Source organism: Bombyx mori, chromosome 19 (genome assembly GCF_030269925.1).
Source record: "Bombyx mori chromosome 19, ASM3026992v2".
NCBI classification, from domain to species: Eukaryota; Metazoa; Arthropoda; class Insecta; order Lepidoptera; family Bombycidae; genus Bombyx; species Bombyx mori.
In genome coordinates, this window is record NC_085125.1 from 12,071,049 (window position 1) to 12,092,368 (window position 21,320).

The following is a 21,320-nucleotide window of genomic DNA, read 5'->3' on the forward strand; positions in this document are numbered from 1 at the left end:
AATTCAAAATTCACAATGATCAGGATCTAAATAACACCATTGAGATACTAAAACAAAAAGTTAAGGCTTTAGCAGGTAGACTTCGCAGATATGACGAAATAAACCAAAGGAAAATTCAGAATAAACAATTTGCTGAGAACCAACACAAATTTTTTAGGTCTCTGAATAGCTCGCAACACAATCCCACACAAATCCCTTCTCAGTCGGAAATAGAAAACTTCTGGACGACAATCTTATCAAACCCAATATCGTACAACAAAGAAGCTCACTGGATAACACAAATAGCAAATTCATCAAATGAAATAGAGGAACACATATTTGAAGAGATAGATGTAGGAAAATTGAGAACCGCGATCCGAAAATCCCAGAACTGGAAATCACCAGGAATAGACAAAATACATAACTATTATCTCAAATACCTCACTAGTACACACAAATATATAGCCAAACTATTTGATAGGATAATTAAAGGTACCGAAGTCATAGATAGTTGGTTCACAAGGGGCCGAGTTGTTTTAATACCTAAAGACGAAAATACTCAAGACCCGAAGAACTGGCGTCCTATTGCTTGTTTGCCAACTATGTACAAGATTTTAACCTCCATAATAGCCAATGAACTCTACAAACATTGCGATAAAAATAACATCATAGCCCTGGAACAGCGAGGTTGCAGACGCGGGGCACGTGGCTGCAAAGATCACCTCATGATCAACAAAGCCATACTGGAAGATGCACATAAATGCCAGAAGAATTTAAGTACGGCTTGGATTGACTACCGGAAGGCTTTTGATAGCATATCACATGAATGGCTACTCAAAGTACTTGAGCTCTATAAATGTCCACCCGTTGTCAGAAATTTTCTGAGGTTGGTCATGCCCATGTGGAGTGTGGTCATGACGGCTCGCGGTGCGAACGGATCTGTAACCACTGAACCTATATACATCCGACGAGGAATATTTCAAGGTGATTCACTCTCCCCTCTTTTGTTCTGTCTGGGTATCAACCCCATCTCCCAAATTCTCAACCAATACCAATTAAAAGGATATACACTTAAAGACAATAATATAATAAATCATCTCTTATACATGGATGACCTGAAAATTTATTCGAACAGTAAAACAAACCTTAAAGTTTTAATAGATAGTGCAGAAATCTTTACAGGAGATATAGGCATGCAATTCGGGCTAAAAAAATGTAATATTCTACATCTAGTCGCGGGTAGGAGAAAAGAACATCGCGGTCGAGGGCACGTTCTGCTGAGCGGAGACGAGTTCAGGCACCTGAGATTAGATGAGAAGTACAAATACCTAGGGATAGATGAGGCAGGCAAAATCGACCACAATGAAGTCAGGCAACAAATACAAAAAGAATATTTCCGTCGCGTCAAATCCGTCACAGGATCGCAACTCAATGCACGAAATATCTTGCGAGCCTTAAATATATACGCTGTACCGGTTCTTTTGTATACATTTGGCATAATAAATTACAAAACCGCGGACCTCAAGAAGATTGATGTAAAGACCAGAAAGATTTTAGCAATGAATAAAGCACACCAACAGAAAGCAGATGTAGATAGGTTATATATACCGATCGATCAAGGTGGAAGAGGGCTAACAAATCTAGAAACACTATACAAAACACAAATAATCAAATACAAATCATACATAGAAACTGAAAAAGATCATATACTTAGAGCAATAGTGGAACATGATAAAAATAAAAGTAAATATTCAATATTTAAAGAAACACGATCAAATCTAAATGAAATAGGATTACAGCAAAATGAAAAATATACAGACAAAGAATTAAAAAATGCAGTAGTTAAGACAAAAATAGAGATAATAAAAGCGAAACCGCTCCACGGTCAATTTTACAAAGCAGTACTAGAAAAAGAAAATATCGACAGAGCGCAATCCTTCCAATGGTTCAAAAGGCAACCGGTGTCTCCAGCATTGGAATCAGCCATATTTGCAATTCAAGATCAGGCAGTGGTGACCAGACAACATGAAAGAGACATAATGAAACGCCAAGTTGATGGTAGGTGTCGGTTATGCTGCATTAAAGATGAGACCACACAGCACATTGTCTCAGGATGCGAAAAGCTTGCTGGCACTTATTACACCAAAAGGCACAATAACATAGTGCAATATGTTTTCTGGTCGCTAGCTAAAAAGCATGCGTTTCAGGTCTCCGACCTGTGGTGGCGAGAACACCTTACGCAGCCGCAGGTTAGGGAGAATGAAGGTGCAAAAATAATGTGGGAGATACCGGTTCAAACCGACGTTACAATAGTTCACAATAGACCAGACATTATTTATATAAACAAAACGGACAACAAAACATACCTCATAGATGTAACAGTTCCCTCAGACTACAATATAGGAGCAAAAGAAATAGAAAAGCTAAGTAAATACCATGCACTCAAAACCGAAATAACCAGATTATGGAAAACACACACAGAAATAGTACCAATAGTAATAGGAGCAACCGGAGTAATAGCCAAAAGCCTACAGAAATACTTAGATAAATTAGATGCAAACATCAACCCACACATCATGCAGAAACAAGCTGCCATACACACGGTCACCATCATCACGAAAGTCTTGGGGGATACGGTCTTCGTAGGAGGGGAAACTGAGCCACCCTTTCCCTGAGGGTCTCGGGGCGGGAGCTCAGTAAACCGAGCCTAGAGCTCGAGTAGAGGAACAAAAACAATAAATAATATAATATAATATAATATAATATAATATAATGAACGTATAGGGCCGCTGCCCGGGGGCGATCGCCGGGGCACGTCTGTAGCTGGTGGCGGACGTGGCAGAATGCTAGCCAGCGACTCACGACGTACCGGCTGGTCGGGAGTCGGGGACAGGGGGGTTTGGGGTAGGTCTCCAGATGCTACAGCCGAAGAATTTAACGATGTTGCTTTGCGGGGTAGGGATATGTCTCCCACATGCTCTGCCGGCACATCGTCATCGACCACAGGTTCTATTAACGATGACGCAAGAAGGAAGTGGTCACGAACCGAATTAGATGAACTTATGTTTTGTTTTTATCTAGCCAAAGCAGGAGGGCCTGGCTATATAAAACGATTAGAAAAGATCTTTAAAGACCGAAATTCACACATCACAAAGTTTAAAAAATTCACAGGAAATACACTATCCAATCAGGCACGAAGCATATTATCACATAATTACATTTCAAAAGAAGTCCTTGAAGAAATTAAAAGTAAAGCAGAACAAGCGTATCTATTACCTGACGTGTACAGTCGTACTGCCTTGCCAGAAACCATCACACAGACAACAGCAAACACTCTACCTGAACCTATTTACACCGCCGATTTACTACATCAAGAAAACTTCACACAACAGACACAGCACATTCACCCACCACCAAATACTGACACTCAAGAACAAACCCTTACATTCACTCAAATAGAACCTACTACACAGCTTACGGATACGATAGCGGACGAAGGAAATGAAATAGGTGAGGTTGTAGTCGATGAAAACCAAGATCCACTTGTGTTAGATTTTTTGCAAATACTAGCAGAAACTAAAGAAATACCCATTGACAACAGAACTTTCTTACCGAAACCCAAATTTAATAAACATTTTATAAAAAACCTTCAAACAATTAACAACTACATACCCACCTTGCTCGAGACAAATCAATCATTACGCGAAATAAATGACGTAATCTACGCAGCTGCTAAGACATTGATTATTAATAATAAACAAACACCTTATACCCCACCCACCATGCAAAAACCGAAACACGAACCACCGTGGAAACGTAGACTGAAACAAAAAATAGAAGATCATAGAAAGGAATTGGGAAGGTTGGTAGAAGTAAAAGCAGGTTCTAATAGTAACAAAATGAGAAATATCAAAAATAAACTATACGAGAAATTCAAAATTCACAATGATCAGGATCTAAATAACACCATTGAGATACTAAAACAAAAAGTTAAGGCTTTAGCAGGTAGACTTCGCAGATATGACGAAATAAACCAAAGGAAAATTCAGAATAAACAATTTGCTGAGAACCAACACAAATTTTTTAGGTCTCTGAATAGCTCGCAACACAATCCCACACAAATCCCTTCTCAGTCGGAAATAGAAAACTTCTGGACGACAATCTTATCAAACCCAATATCGTACAACAAAGAAGCTCACTGGATAACACAAATAGCAAATTCATCAAATGAAATAGAGGAACACACATTTGAAGAGATAGATGTAGGAAAATTGAGAACCGCGATCCGAAAATCCCAGAATTGGATATCACCAGGAATAGACAAAATACATAACTATTATCTCAAATACCTCACTAGTACACACAAATATATAGCCAAACTATTTGATAGGATAATTAAAGGTACCGAAGTCATAGATAGTTGGTTCACAAGGGGCCGAGTTGTTTTAATACCTAAAGACGAAAATACTCAAGACCCGAAGAACTGGCGTCCTATTGCTTGTTTGCCAACTATGTACAAGATTTTAACCTCCATAATAGCCAATGAACTCTACAAACATTGCGATAAAAATAACATCATAGCCCTGGAACAGCGAGGTTGCAGACGCGGGGCACGTGGCTGCAAAGATCACCTCATGATCAACAAAGCCATACTGGAAGATGCACATAAATGCCAGAAGAATTTCAGTACGGCTTGGATTGACTACCGGAAGGCTTTTGATAGCATATCACATGAATGGCTACTCAAAGTACTTGAGCTCTATAAATGTCCACCCGTTGTCAGAAATTTTCTGAGGTTGGTCATGCCCATGTGGAGTGTGGTCATGACGGCTCGCGGTGCGGACGGATCTGTAACCACTGAACCTATATACATCCGACGAGGAATATTTCAAGGTGATTCACTCTCCCCTCTTTTGTTCTGTCTGGGTATCAACCCCATCTCCCAAATTCTCAACCAATACCAATTAAAAGGATATACACTTAAAGACAATAATATAATAAATCATCTCTTATACATGGATGACCTGAAAATTTATTCGAACAGTAAAACAAACCTTAAAGTTTTAATAGATAGTGCAGAAATCTTTACAGGAGATATAGGCATGCAATTCGGGCTAAAAAAAATGTAATATTCTACATCTAGTCGCGGGTAGGAGAAAAGAACATCGCGGTCGAGGGCACGTTCTGCTGAGCGGAGACGAGTTCAGGCACCTGAGATTAGATGAGAAGTACAAATACCTAGGGATAGATGAGGCAGGCAAAATCGACCACAATGAAGTCAGGCAACAAATACAAAAAGAATATTTCCGTCGCGTCAAATCCGTCACAGGATCGCAACTCAATGCACGAAATATCTTGCGAGCCTTAAATATATACGCTGTACCGGTTCTTTTGTATACATTTGGCATAATAAATTACAAAACCGCGGACCTCAAGAAGATTGATGTAAAGACCAGAAAGATTTTAGCAATGAATAAAGCACACCAACAGAAAGCAGATGTAGATAGGTTATATATACCGATCGATCAAGGTGGAAGAGGGCTAACAAATCTAGAAACACTATACAAAACACAAATAATCAAATACAAATCATACATAGAAACTGAAAAAGATCATATACTTAGAGCAATAGTGGAACATGATAAAAATAAAAGTAAATATTCAATATTTAAAGAAACACGATCAAATCTAAATGAAATAGGATTACAGCAAAATGAAAAATATACAGACAAAGAATTAAAAAATGCAGTAGTTAAGACAAAAATAGAGATAATAAAAGCGAAACCGCTCCACGGTCAATTTTACAAAGCAGTACTAGAAAAAGAAAATATCGACAGAGCCCAATCCTTCCAATGGTTCAAAAGGCAACCGGTGTCTCCAGCATTGGAATCAGCCATATTTGCAATTCAAGATCAGGCAGTGGTGACCAGACAACATGAAAGAGACATAATGAAACGCCAAGTTGATGGTAGGTGTCGGTTATGCTGCATTAAAGATGAGACCACACAGCACATTGTCTCAGGATGCGAAAAGCTTGCTGGCACTTATTACACCAAAAGGCACAATAACATAGTGCAATATGTTTTCTGGTCGCTAGCTAAAAAGCATGCGTTTCAGGTCTCCGACCTGTGGTGGCGAGAACACCTTACGCAGCCGCAGGTTAGGGAGAATGAAGGTGCAAAAATAATGTGGGAGATACCGGTTCAAACCGACGTTACAATAGTTCACAATAGACCAGACATTATTTATATAAACAAAACGGACAACAAAACATACCTCATAGATGTAACAGTTCCCTCAGACTACAATATAGGAGCAAAAGAAATAGAAAAGCTAAGTAAATACCATGCACTCAAAACCGAAATAACCAGATTATGGAAAACACACACAGAAATAGTACCAATAGTAATAGGAGCAACCGGAGTAATAGCCAAAAGCCTACAGAAATACTTAGATAAATTAGATGCAAACATCAACCCACACATCATGCAGAAACAAGCTGCCATACACACGGTCACCATCATCACGAAAGTCTTGGGGGATACGGTCTTCGTAGGAGGGGAAACTGAGCCACCCTTTCCCTGAGGGTCTCGGGGCGGGAGCTCAGTAAACCGAGCCTAGAGCTCGAGTAGAGGAACAATAATAATATAATATAATATAATATATATAATAGCCTCTCAAAGCCCAACCCCACGTCCGTGTAAAACATCTAAGCCACGTGAGAGGCGGACATCTGAAACGAAATTACCAATCAGTTGACCAAAAGGGCCATGGCAACCCCCAAACAAATGGAGAGAAGAAATAAAAGTAAACGTTTAATGTCGCTACCCGAGGGTGATCGTCGGGGCACGTCTGGAGCTGACGCTGGATGTGACAGTATACGGACCGTCAGTGGCTTCTCGTTGAACAGGCGGGCGAGAGCCGGGGAACCCGAAAGGACCACAGCCGACCATAACCGAGACACCGATGTAACTTTGCAGAGCGGGGAACTTCCCACTAGCTCTGCCGGTCCATTGGTAGAGACCATGACAAGTTCAGTAGACACTAATGATTCGAGAAGGAAGTGGTCAACAGAAGAGATACACGAATTAATGTTTTGTTACTACAAGGCTAAGGCAGAAGGAGTAGGTTTTATGAAGCGTTTAGAAATGTATTTTAAAGAAAGAAATCCAAATAATCCTAAGATACATAAATTCACAGGCAACACACTATCCAACCAAGCCCGAAGCATAATCAACCGAAAATGGGTTTCAACACAGCTATTACAAGAAATTAAAATGAGAGCAGAACAATCTAATAGGGAAACAAACAGTAATTTACCTGACAACAATACAATTTTAGTTATACCATCACCTTTAGTGAACAATACACAACCTACACTGACGACTGTACTGGAACATACACCCACAGACAACGTCAATGTTTCACCTTACACACAGGCTAACCAACTACTAGACGATGAGATTACAGATATACGTACAGATCAGTACACTTTAGATAAAATAGGGACTTTTAATATAGATATGCATACACAGCAAACACAAAGCTTAGATGAGCCCGAGGCAATTATTTTACAGTTTTTACAAGTACTATCAGAAACAAAGGAGACATGTATAACAGACCGACCTTGTCTACCAAAACCAAAATTTAATAAAACTTTCATCGCCAATTTAGGTAAAATTAACACATACATTCCTAATTTATTAGATACACATAACACCTTACGAGAACTAAATAACATAATTTATGCAACGGCAAAGACACTCATTATTGCCAATGGGCAAAAGCCATTCACACCTCGCACTACAATAAAACCCAGAAGTGATCCCCCTTGGAAAAGAAGAATAAAGAATAAACTTGAGGACATTAGAAAAGAACTAGGTAGATTGGTGGAAATTAAGAAAGGAGTCAATAGCAGAAGACTGATAAAAATTAAAGATAAACTTTATGAAAAGTACAAGATATTCAGTGATATGGACCATGACAAGACAGTTGAAGTTTTAAGCCAGAGAGTCAAAGCGTTGGCAGGTAGGATAAAGAGGTATGAAGATATTAATAAGAGAAAGGAGCAAAACAAACAATTTCGCGAAAACCAACATGCATTTTACAGATCACTTAGTGCAAATAAAAAAAGTCCGACAGAAATTCCAACAAAAGAAAACATACAACAATTTTGGAGTTCCATCTTATCACAACCTATACCATACAATAAACAGGCAGAATGGATAGCAGACATACAGAATGAAACAGATGATATACATAAGCATAACTTTCAAGAGATAACTGTAGAAAGAGTAAAAACCGCAATAAGAAAAACACATAATTGGAAAACGCCTGGACTCGATAAAATACAGAACTATTACTTATGTATGTATGTATGTATGTAATATATTTATTCATAAGAAGTTACACTTACATTCAAAACATGCCCCGCAAAACTGCTTATGCAGTTTGACTGCAGGTAACTCGCTTTATACAAACATAGCGTATAAACCATTCAACTAGCTTATACTATAATAACACAATTAATATACGTAAATGGTTATAACGTATTTAACAAATGTTTTTTTAATAAGCTTTTAAATTTAGCAAGTATAGGCTCACGTCTTATGTCCTCGGGTAAACTATTGAGTAAGTATGGAACACGTTTTTTTAACGTTCTATCTCCATAGTAATTTTGTACCATGGGTATTTCAAATTTTCCTTTGGACATTGACCTTGTGCCAGTTTTATGTTGCACCAAGTTAGTTAAACGATCCTGTTTACTATGATTGTTTACAAGTAGAAGATATTTATGTTTCAGGCTAGCCGGTAAAATTTTACATATTTTATATAGTTTAGAGTAATCTCCTTTACATAGATTCTTTGTCTTTTTATTTACGAGTAATTTTAAAAATCTTGTTTGCAATGATTCTATTTTATCTATGTATGTTTTAAATGTTAATCCATAGCAATCAAGAGCGTAACTTATTATGGAATCCACTAGTGCAAAATATAAACATTTTAGTATTGGCAATGGAACTTTAATACTTAAATAATAAAACTTTTCTAGTAATATTCTTAATTTTCCACATACGTATTCTATGTGGGAATCCCAGGAAAAAGAGTTATCTATTTTTACTCCTAGGTATTTTACACAATTAACTTTTTCGATAGGATTACACGTGCAGTTAATTTTCTTATTGTGGAAGCAATCAAAGCTGTGGGCAATCAGAGGAGGCGGATTATCAATAGAACGTAAATACGGGGAGTGAATAATTATCATCTTTGTTTTGTCAGCGTTTAATATAATGCCGTTATCATGTGACCATTTAACTACCGCATCCACATCCTCTTGAACCCGGCGACACATTTCCGCGAGGTCGGTACTAGCGCTCAGAGTACAAAGGTCATCGGCAAACATGTGGGCGGAGCAGTGACGTAATACTCCACAGAGGCTATTTACGTGCATCAGGTAACACACGGGCCCACATCCGGAGCCCTGGGGAACTCCGCAGTTTACTTGTTTCTCCTCGCTGAACGCATCGCCGACTTTCACACGGTAAGAGCGCGCCCTGAGATAGTCGCTGAACCAAGGGTTCAGCGGCTGCCCCAGGCCGCACTCCTCCATTCCATTTAAGAGGGTTTCAGTCTGTAGGGTATCAAAAGCCTTCCTAAAATCATAAAAAATAGCTACAATAATTTTTTTATTTTCCAAATGTGCATTAATTTCGTCCGTAAAATTTGATAATAAGGTGTTGGTACTTTTATTTTTCTGGAAGCCATGTTGACATTCCGTTAAGATATTATTTTTTTGTAAAAAAGTTCCTATTTGATTGATAACACATTTTTCCATAATTTTATCAATACTTGATAGTATAGCTATTGGTCTGTAATTCGAAAATACTTTACGATCACCTCTCTTATGGACCGGACGAATGATTGCTTCCTTTAATTTTTGTGGAAATTTGTGGTATTTTACAGATAGATTTATCAGCTTAGATAAAACAGGGCTAATCTTATCAACAATTATTTTCAAATCAGACATGCGTATAAGATCACTTCCCGGTGATTTATTTTTATTCATTTTATCAATTATTAGTTTTATGTCCTTGCCATTAACCGGTTGCCATCTCATACACACATTAGACAATTTAACATAAGTCTTCCTTTCCAGCCATTTTTCATCACAGGAGTGCTTTATTTGATCAATTTCCTTTGAGAATGTATCAGCAAATTCATTACAGACTGCCTGCGTGCCGTCCTGTTTAGTTATGTTACTTAAGATTAGATTATCCAAAGACTGCTTATTTTTACCCAATAACTCATTAATTTTATCCCAAACTTTTTTAATATTATTATTACAATCTAAAATTGTTTTTTTATCATGTTCTACGTTACATTTAAAAATTACCTTTTGACATTTATTTCTGTACCTAGTATAAGTTAGTCTTTTTACCATATTCTTTGGATCGCTACACCATATTTTGAATAATCTATCTTTTACAATAACCATATTTTTTAAGCTGTTGTTTATCCAGTACTTTTCATTTCTATAGTCTCTGTTTCCAGTCATATTTTTTACTTTATAACATTGGTTATATATGTCTCTAAATAAAGTTGATAGCTCGTCGTATAATTTAAATGGGCAATCAATATTTAAGAGATGATTGAAGTTAGTTTCTAATAATTTTTCTCTGACCAATCTATTATCAAGCACATGGCGGTGGCACTGGGCCGTGGTAGTGGCGGGCGCAGCGCATGATTCACACACCTCGCCCGAGTGAGCTACATTCGGGGTCTGTTTCCATTGTACAGATGCCGCGACCAAATAATGATCTGATATTTTATGTTTTATTACTGCAGAATCGATTAATGCTGAGGATGATTTAATAAATATATGATCTAAACATGATTCGACTACATTACCCATTAAAATTTCCCTTCTTGTCACGTCTTTAATACATTTTGTAAAACCATGTTCGGCTAATAAATCTTCATAACATTTTACGTATTTCTCTGTATCTTTTAATAAATTTATGTTTATATCCCCACATATTATTACTTTGTCACTAGTAGATAATGACTGTAAAAGTTTTTCAAAGTAGGTTAAAAATTCTTGGATTTTATTCTGATTATTATATCTTGGTGGACGGTATATTGAAATGACGTGTAATTGCTCACCTTGCCAGTCGCAAACAATGGAAACAAACTCGGCTGCGCGCTCGCCATTCACAAGGATAGGATTAAGCCGCGCGCACAACCCCGCGCGAGAGTAAACCAACACTCCTCCACCTCTACGCCCACAACGAGTGTGTACATTAACATCGAATCCAGGAATGCTATAAAATGGTAACAAAGAATAATTGACGTTAGGTTCAGTTATGACTAATATATCTATATAATTAAGACGGTCGTTAAGCGCTACTAAAAGTTCTGAAAAATGTTTTTTTATAGAACGAATATTTACGTGAATAATACATAGTTCTTTTTTGTAGATACTTTGACTTATCCAATTATCTATGCTATCAGTACATACATAATTAATAGATTCATCATCAATTATTATGTCTAACTGAAATGAATCGTTGAATTTTATAAGAATAGTTAAACACAAACATACCAGTTATTAAGTAGTTAATAAAAATAAAAATACTTCAGTTTATGTTAAGTAAGGTCACGATTTCACTTTCATTACGGATGCATATTGACTTCTCACCTTCACTTTTTTTAACTAGAATTTTACCACTAGATACCCATATGTACTTGTATACGCCATGAAGCTGCTTCTTTGTGTTCCACAGCAGGGTTCTAGTTACCTTAGTAAGTGCTTCGTTGATGTATATTTTGTTGGTGGCCAATCCACCTGTAATTTTGTCACTCGTCACCTCCATAATTTTACGGCGCTGCGCCAACCAGGTGTCACGGGAGTCAGCTCCTGAGGCCTTGAATTTCACCACTATAGGTGCCGGTTTTGCGCTAGTTTTCAGAGGGCGGGTGGTCGTGGTTCGCCTGGCCCACTCGATTTCTGATGTACTTACATTAATTATGTCCCCAACCTTAGAAATAACCTCCTTGAGATTTTCACCTGGTAGTTGTTCGATGCCCACTATTTCTATGCGGTCATTTAGAGAAGCCTGCTCGAATGCATGGATCTCCTGTTCAAGCGCAACGTTGCACTTTTCCAAATACACACACTTATTGTTAATATTTAAAACTGTCTTCTCCAATCTACTGATCTTTTCCCGTGATTGTTGGTTTTCTGCAATTATTGTATCGTACCTATCCGACAACAAGCTCAGACTTTGCGTTATTTCATCAAGGTGTGTTTTTACTTGCGGTATTGCACCTACTTTTTTCTGGATGTCCTTAAGTATTTTTTCTTCAATTAAAGAGACCAACTCAGTCTTAAGTTTCGACAAAAGCGATAACTCCATGTTTCTAAAATATTCATCTAAATTACCCGCCACCGACGGTAAGGGTGCGTGGGGCGGAGGACTGTCGAATATTGACTTAACAGAAGTAATAGCGTCGTTTTTTGGAGGTAATTTACAGGCTGGACACTTCCAGTTTGACTTAGCTTTAGCCGCAAGCTTACCGAAGGAGGTCTTTGTGTATCCAACACAGCCGTAGTGGTAGTTATTTTTACATTCATAACAACATAATTTATCCGCTGCACTGATGAGCTGTTGACAATCAAAGCACGAACTCATCGTGTGGGTATACACGATTATAAACGAATATGCAACGCTAGTCACTCGAGTTTGCGATTAAAAGGGCCTAAGCGCCGGGCAGCAGCCGTCACTTACGCGTTTTACCGCGATGTTTATCACTGTTCACTACTGAAGATGCTAAATCAAAATTATAAAATATTATACACAAATTCTACTTAAACTGACTAATATTATTTAAATACAATTAAATTATAATATTGGCTGTCACTTGAAATGTCTACTTAAACAAAATTTAGATGAAACTGTAACTCTTAACAAGTAAAACTTTAAAATATCTTGGTGCAAAATAACTACGTGTCGTTCGATTGCAAACGTGCGTGCGAGTGAACTTAAAATACCTCACTAACATACACCCACACATTACTCACTTATACAACAAACTATTAGATGGAAGAGAGACGCTGGAAGAATGGTTCACCACTGGACAAGTTATTTTAATTCCAAAGAATGATAACACACAATATCCACAGAACTGGAGACCAATAGCCTGCCTGCCAACCATGTATAAACTCCTCACCTCTATAATTGCAAACGAACTATACGAACACTGCGAAACTAATGATATATTAGCTCCAGAACAAAGAGGATGTAGACGTCGCGCTCGGGGCTGTAAGGATCATCTCATGATTAATAAAGCAATCCTGGAAGACGCCCATCAGTGTCAGAAAAATCTTAGTATGGGCTGGGTTGATTATCGAAAGGCCTTTGATAGTATTTCCCATGACTGGCTACTTAAAGTTCTTGAATTGTATAAATGCTCACCTACTATCATTGACTTTCTAAAAAAGGTTATGCCCTCATGGAAGGTGATTATGGCGGCCCGTGGCGTGAATGCCTCTGTGACAACAGACCTAATAGCTGTCCGCCGTGGTATCTTCCAAGGCGATTCGCTGTCACCACTACTGTTTTGCTTAGGTATAAATCCCTTATCATTCCTTCTGAATAAATACATACAAAAAGGGTACAAACTTAAAAACAATACAGCTATTAACCATTTATTATACATGGATGATTTAAAGTTATATGCCAACAATAAGAACAGCCTCAAAGTTTTACTTGATAGCACAGAGATTTTTACTAGAGACATAGGAATGGAATTTGGCTTAAATAAATGCAATGTGCTTCATTTAACATCTGGAAGGAGAGCTGAGCACCAGAGCGAAGGTCACATACTGTTGAGTGGCTTAAACTTCGAACATTTGAAGGAAGACGAAAATTATAAATACTTAGGTATAGATGAAGCAGGCAAAATAGATCATAAAAGAATTCAGGATCAGGTGAAAAGAGAGTACTTCAAAAGAGTAAAATGCATCACTAACACACAACTTAGCGCGAGAAACCTCATAACGGCCATCAACACTTATGCCACACCAGTTCTTTTATACACGTTTGGAATAATAAACTACAAAAATAGTGACTTAAACAAAATAGATATAAAGACAAGGAAGATACTCACTTTGAATAAAGCCCAACAACAAAAAGCGGATATCGAAAGACTCTATTTACCCATAGAAGAAGGAGGCAGAGGACTTATAAATATAGAAATGTTACACAAAACTCAGATTATTAAATTTAGGCAATATTTAAACAATGAACAGGACCAAATCATAAAAGCAATAGTTAAACACGATAAACATAGAGATAAACATTCAATACACAAAGATGGTAAAAATAATGCAGTAAGAATAGAATTAACAGAAAACAGAAACTACACCGATACTGAAATTAAGAAAGCAGTAATAAAGACTGGCATCAGTAAATGGAAAGAGAAACCGCTACATGGACAATTCCGTTGGTCCGTTATAGAGAAGGGTAATATAGATCGAGAGTATTCGTTCCGCTGGCTTAAGAAACAAATCGTGTCCCCCACGTTAGAATCTTCGGTATTCGCTATACAAGATCAGGCAGTAATTACGAGACAAATAGAAAGAGATATTCTAAAGAAATCTGTCGATGGTAAGTGTCGCCTATGCCTAGCAAAAGACGAGTCCATAGAGCATATAATCTCGGGATGTGAAAAACTGGCCGGCACTTACTATGTGAACAGACATAACAACATAGTAAAGTATATTTGGTGGGCAATAGGAAGAAAACACAATTTTGAATTAGACTCGCTATGGTGGAAGGTGAATTTGACTCAACCTCAGATAAAAGAAAACAGCTCCGCGAAGCTAATGTGGGAGATACCAGTGCAGACGGACGTTACAATAAAGCACAATAGACCAGACATAATATACATAGACAAGACAGAAAATAAAACCTACTTAATAGATATAACTGTACCATCTGACTACAATATAGGACCAAAAGAACTGGAAAAACTTAGTAAATATCACCCCTTAAAAGTAGAACTAACACGACTCTGGAATACACACACAGAAACCATCCCCATAGTAATAGGCGCAACGGGCGTGGTGGCAAAAAGTATACATAGATACATAGACAAACTGGAGGCAAATATAAACATACACATAATACAAAAACAAGCAGCCATACACACATGCACAATAATAAGTAAAGTTTTGGGTAATACAGTTTTCATAAATTCAAGGGAGTCCGAACCTCCTCTTCCCTGAAGGTTTCAGGGCGGGAGCTAGGAACTAAACCGAGTCAAAACTCTAGAGAAAACTACCTAATATAATATCAATATGTATTTCGTATTTAAATATAATTTCTAAAAAACACAATTTATCCAAAAAAGCGTATTAAAAAAATACAAAGCAAAGCTCGGTCATCCTCTAGTAATCATTAAATCGCCCTTAGTGACGCCAACCCTCACTGGAACACGATATGAACGGAGGCGCCAGTACGGAAGTTTGCATTAATATTCGTGGCTTATCCATTTTCAACTTTGTTTGTTTCATTGTAATTATTTATGTGCGTCGAATTTTATGATTTTTTGTACATAATCTGCAAATTAGTATCCCTTTACTATCACAAATATTAGGTAGGTTTATAATTAAATAACCGAAATGCAATAAGCAATCGTAACCCCGGGGGTATCTGTCCTATGGTATACTGATATACATACTTATGTCCGTTTAAAAATAACCATATAAAGACTATTGCTTCCAGACAAAGAACAAACAAACCTGCTAATCGCACGAATGTTTGCCCGATGTGGATGGATAACGAATACACGACCGCCGCGCCGGCACAACATTTAGGGTAGTAGCTACGCCCCTAAATGTTTCCGATTTTTACCGATTTAGTAATATAACTATGATTATAGTTACCGATTCAGTAATATAATTATGAATTACCATATTTTTCTTTTTAAAACCTTTGTAGATGCTTCATTTAATAGTGAGTGGTTTCCGAAGCTCGAATCCCGCAGGCAGGTGCAATTTTTTTGTAATGAAATACGTACTTAACAAATGTTCACGATTGACTTCCACGGTGAAGGAATAACATCGTGTAATAAAAATCAAACCCGCAAAATTGTAATTTGTGTAAACTGGTGGCGTAGGACCTTTTGTGTGTCCTCGCGGGCAGGTACCACCGCCCTGCCTATTTCTGCCGTGAAGCAGTAAGGCGTTTCGGTTTGAAAGGTGGGGTAGCCGTTGTAACTATACTTGAGACCTTAGAACTTATATCTCAAGGTGAGTGGCGGCCTTTACATTGTAGATGTCTATGGGCTCCGGTAACCACTTAACGCCAGGTGGGCCGTGAGCTCGTCCATCTATCTATGCAATAAAAATAATAAAAAATTAAAAAATACCTTAAAAACTTTAGAAATGCCGACGGAAATCGATTAACCCCTATTTAAAGCTCAGAAATCTTTCAAACTTCGTTTGAAGAAGATCCCTCCAGAGTCATCAATCAAGGCAAACCTCATCTCATAGCAATAATTAAAAAACAACTATGCCTCGCTGTAATTATTGAAAAACATTGAACAGACCCATACGATAATTGGTAACATTTCTGACATCATATTGTACCAGAATTAACATCAATAGGGTGAATGATACACGAAGAAAGAGTACATACCTATCTACCATCCCTAATGTGTGTATGTGTAATATTGCTTGTAAAAGCCGACCAAGCTCATGTATAACTCGAGCTCTTTCTATTGCTCAGATGAGGGAATGAGCTCACGGCGCACCCGGTGTTAAGTGGTTACCAGAATCGTAAGTGCGGCCACACATCTTGAGGCATGAGTTCTAAGCCTTATTTTTTATTATAGTTCAATCCGGAATGCGTTATTACGACGCGTCAGAAATACGCGATGCGGCGGTACCTATCCGTGCCAGCCAACAAGACTCGCTACCACTACAAGAATAATCTATATATATATAAAAATGAATTGCTGTTCGTTAGTCTCGCTAAAACTCGAGAACGGCTGGACCGATTTGGCTAATTTTAGTCTTGAATTACTTGTGGAAGTCCAGAGAAGGTTTAAAAGGCAGATAAATATGAAAATGCTCGGAATTAAATTAAAATAACATCTTTGTTTTTCCTTTGATATGTCCCCCTTCAGACGGTTTCCTTTTGTTTGTTTTAAGTTTATTTTATAAAAAAACTTTAGGTCTTTTATTTATCGATTGAGCCACTACGAAGTCTGCCGGGTCAGCTAGTATGTTAATAAAAAATTAACCGACTTAGCTGTAAATTTTAATAGTAGGTAATATTCGTAAAGCCACAAATACGCACAACAAACAAAGCGATGAAATGCTTCAGCAAGTCTTGCGCTTTAAGCAAACTGCATAAATCTAGACTGAATTGTAACAACGTACCGACTAAGCTGTTGTGGAACTGGGACGTCCTATCTGCATCCTAACTTTCCCGGTATCCGTGCCTCACACTCGCGGACGTTTCAAGCTAAAATCAACCCTTAGGCAGCGGCGTTAGAGCGCTTTTTATTTGTTTTGAATGTAAGTTAAATCAGATAGTGTTTGTGAGATCCAGCTGCCATATCACATCATTTGTGAGGAGCATGTAACAGAATGCTTTTAAATACTCATTGATGTATGTAGCTTTAAATCCAGCGCATCTCGCAAAGGCATGACCGGTTTTCGATGCCACCATCTCGGAGCGCATCAGCTGAGATATTTCCTCCTGTCCTGTTTTTTTGTTTGTTTTAGCTGTAAAAAGCTAGTCTTTTTCCACGCGAAACACAATAATGTTTATATAACTATATATTATCATTTTTTATCAATCTATTCAACTGATAAAACTTAAATGAATGTAGCGAATCCCTCGCAAAAGCGGACAAGATTACTGGTTTTAACATGCTCAAAAACCTATAATTTTATGACTGCAAATATTACTTTACATTGCTATTTTCACTGTTAATAGGGCCTATTGCGACTCTATATAATTGAGTTCCTGTATCACCAGCAAATGTCAGTTGACAGTCATTTTCACGTTATTGAAAAAAATGTAAAATATCATCACCCCTATAATACCTATCCTCTATCCTCCTCACTTTCAATATAAGTTCTACTGTCTGTTTTTATGCTGCATAGCAGTCATACATTTCATCACATTATAAGGTGGCTCTTTTTCAATGGACCTCACTTGAAATTTAGACTAACTCAACTATTAAGATGAAACGCGGCATAAGTTTATTTTTATATGTACTACGGTTAGAGATAGGCCCGTCATAGGTAAAGTAATTGGGTATATGGAGATTAATAAAGTCTTGTATAAAAGAAAGCATATTTGGTTGGGCGAGCTCACAGCCCACTTGGTGTTAAGTAGTTACCGGAGCCCATAGACATCTAGAAACGTAAATGCCGCCATCCACCTTGAGATATGAGTTCTAAGGTTTCAGTATAGTCACAACGGCTGCCCCACCCTTCAAACCGAAACGCATTACTGCTTCACGGCAGAAATAGGCAGGGTGGTGGTGCCTACCCGTGCGGACTCACAAGAAGTCCTACCACCAGTAATTATGCAAATTATTATTTTGCGGGTTTGATTTTTATTACACGATGTTATTATTACCGTGGAAGTGAATCGTGATCATTTGTTATGTACGTATTTCATTAGAAAAATTGTTACCCGCCTGGGATTCGAACACCGGTGCAACACTTAACACGAATGCACTAGACGTCTTATCCTTTAGGCCACGACGACTTCATAAATATATAATATACATCGATGAAAATTTAACACATAATATACACCGCAGCTTTAAACCGTAATACATCCTTTTAGACCCAATCTCATTCACCAGCGTAGCAATAAAACAATCGTCTTCCGCAGTGAGTCTATTCAGTGAGCGTTTACCAAAAGTTGCGTTGTCAGAATTCAAAATGATGAAATGTTGGTTTAAATTTTAACGTTTTGATAAACAGAGTATTAGAATCGTCAATTCATTCTTGTGAACTCGAGAATAAAGATGAGCATTGAGGATTGCTTCAATGAGCAATGAACATTGATTCTAAAACTGAGTATTATAAAAGATGCGGTGAATATGTCTATCAGAGAGTTTTAGGTTTTGTCTTCTTGCGGATAAGGTTTCACTTTGATTGTTGCATACTCGTAAACTTAGAAGGAATAAGCTAATTTGTTCTAAATTTAACAAATATACGCGTATCCATCGTTACGGTATGCGACCAAGCCTATAAGAATATAAAGCTTGGGCTTGGTAAAGATCAGTCACGAACTGGCTACACAAGCAGGGGGAGCTATGACCAATGAATTAGTCAACCTAAATGTAGCAACCAAAAGACCTTCTGGAAAACAGGCTATTTCATTATTCACCTTAGCAAGTAAATTCGGATTCTCAGTATTCCGAGAAAAAACAATGGAAGCTTTTCTATCTACGCCAGGAAACAATAATAACTAAGCTTATTATACTTATTACATTAATTATATTTTGTATTTTAACCTCAATCCAACTCAACAAGACCGAGCCACTTTAAGCTAATTAGGTCAGTACCTCCAAACAAAACTAAGTGTTATATTACATCTCTGATATAACACAGTGCGAGATCTAAGCAGATAGTCAAATGTTTTATCCAAGCAATAAGCTATTAGCATACTTTTTTTTTTTATTGCTTAGATGGGGGGACGAGCTCACAGCCCACCTGGTGTTAAGTGGTTACTGGAGCCCATAGACATCTACAACGTAAATGCGCCACCCACCTTGAGATATAAGTTCTAAGGTTTCAGTATAGTTACAACGGCTGCCCCACCCTTCAAACCGAAACGCATTACTGCTTCACGGCAGAAATAGGCAGGGGGTGGTACCTACCCGCGCGGACTCACAAGAGGCCCTACCACCACTAATTACGCAAATTATAATTTTGCGGGTTTCGTTTTTATTACACGATGCCATTCCTCCACCGTGGAAATCAATCGTGAACATTTGTTGAGTACGTATTTCATTAGAAAAATTGGTACCCGCCTGCGGGATTCGAACACCGGTGCATCGCTCAAAACGAATGCATCGGACGTCTTATCCGTTAGGCCACGACGACTTCAATTTATGAGTCTATGATATTGACTGTGTCTGTGCATTGGTGTTTTTGAATTTGTTTTCTCTAGCAGGTGAAATGTTCAGCCCACGAATAGTGGATTCATGCAAGTTCAGTTAGCTCTATCATCAATGACACGCGCACTAATTGAGTGAAAAAATGATTTTTCTGTAAAAAATCCGGTCAAGCTAATTAGGTTAATACTTTTAAACGAAACTTCGAACAGAATATGTACAAAGACTTGCCTTCTACACAATCTCCGTCTTTTATCTTTTGTTTTATATCTCAATTTCCCTTTTTTCCGTAGCAATGACCCCGTTCCGATATCAATCTGCGTTCTGGATTTGAAGTTAATGATACGTGCTTAAAAATCCTTACGGTATTTTGTATTCCATATAAAATAATGTTGGAGTATCTTTTTTGGGAGATTGCGAGTGGGCGATTGAAATATTTTTTACGATGCTCTTAGATACGTAAAAGATTAGGTTGATTTTGAAAGTGTAGGTAAAGGATTTTCTTGATGTTATGCTTTTGAGTGATTGAATGTAAATATGAGATGGGTCTGAATTTAGCTATGAAAATATCTTAGGTTGATTAAACATAGAAGGAAAGCTCATAAAAATGATCTATCTAATTTTTGGCTCTACAAATGATTAAAATGGGCATGTGTCCCATTTAATAATGTGAAAGGCAAGTCCGTATGTTCTAAGAAGAATATTTTAAAATATTTTCGAAATTTAATTAATGTGATTTAAAATATTCCTCGTAATGAATAAAAGGAACCAAACACCACCACTGATGAATCATCCACAAATATTGAGGTCTGGAATGTGTGATCATGACAGTAATACATTTAGATTTATCAGCAAAGTTACTAGATTACTATTACAAAAATAGCCTATTTTATCTCGTGATATACATTGTTGGATATACTTTTAATTCATTATTTATTCTGAAGACAGTGTTCATTGTGTCAATGTCAAGTCAATATGTTCCAAAGACAATTGTCAATGACGCATTAAAAGGCATGTTTGCAGAAAACTGAAACATTATCATCTAAAAGTTATCAAGGGCCTTTGAACCGTGAATCGTACAAGAGCCATTCATTTAAACCGAACAAAAACGCACACATAGTTCACGACTTTTTATAGACTATGGACCAAGAACCCAGCCGTATATGGAAAAACTTTTGCCAACACAA

At 37.5% G+C, this 21,320-nt stretch overlaps 2 protein-coding genes across 5 annotated transcripts in view; both read right to left on the bottom strand.

Annotated features, from left to right (window-relative positions):
- The window catches only part of LOC101739906 (hemicentin-2), a 296,485-nt gene that overhangs the window by 119,416 nt on the left and 155,749 nt on the right, over positions 1–21,320 (bottom strand). The window lies entirely within an intron of this gene.
- Positions 8,356–13,018, bottom strand: LOC119629968 (uncharacterized). 3 transcript variants are annotated; one of them, XM_038017681.2, is made up of 3 exons: positions 11,678–13,012; positions 11,143–11,300; positions 8,356–9,632 (listed from the first exon to the last, which is right to left on the bottom strand). In XM_038017681.2, exons 1-2 carry the CDS (start codon positions 12,669–12,671, stop codon positions 11,191–11,193), a joined length of 1,104 nt encoding a protein of 367 aa, XP_037873609.1. In that variant the 5' UTR covers positions 12,672–13,012; the 3' UTR covers positions 8,356–9,632; positions 11,143–11,190. The 3 variants fall into 2 exon arrangements, with proteins under 3 accessions (XP_037873609.1, XP_062529823.1, XP_037873608.1); XM_062673839.1 differs by having other exon boundaries at positions 8,356–11,300; positions 11,678–13,018.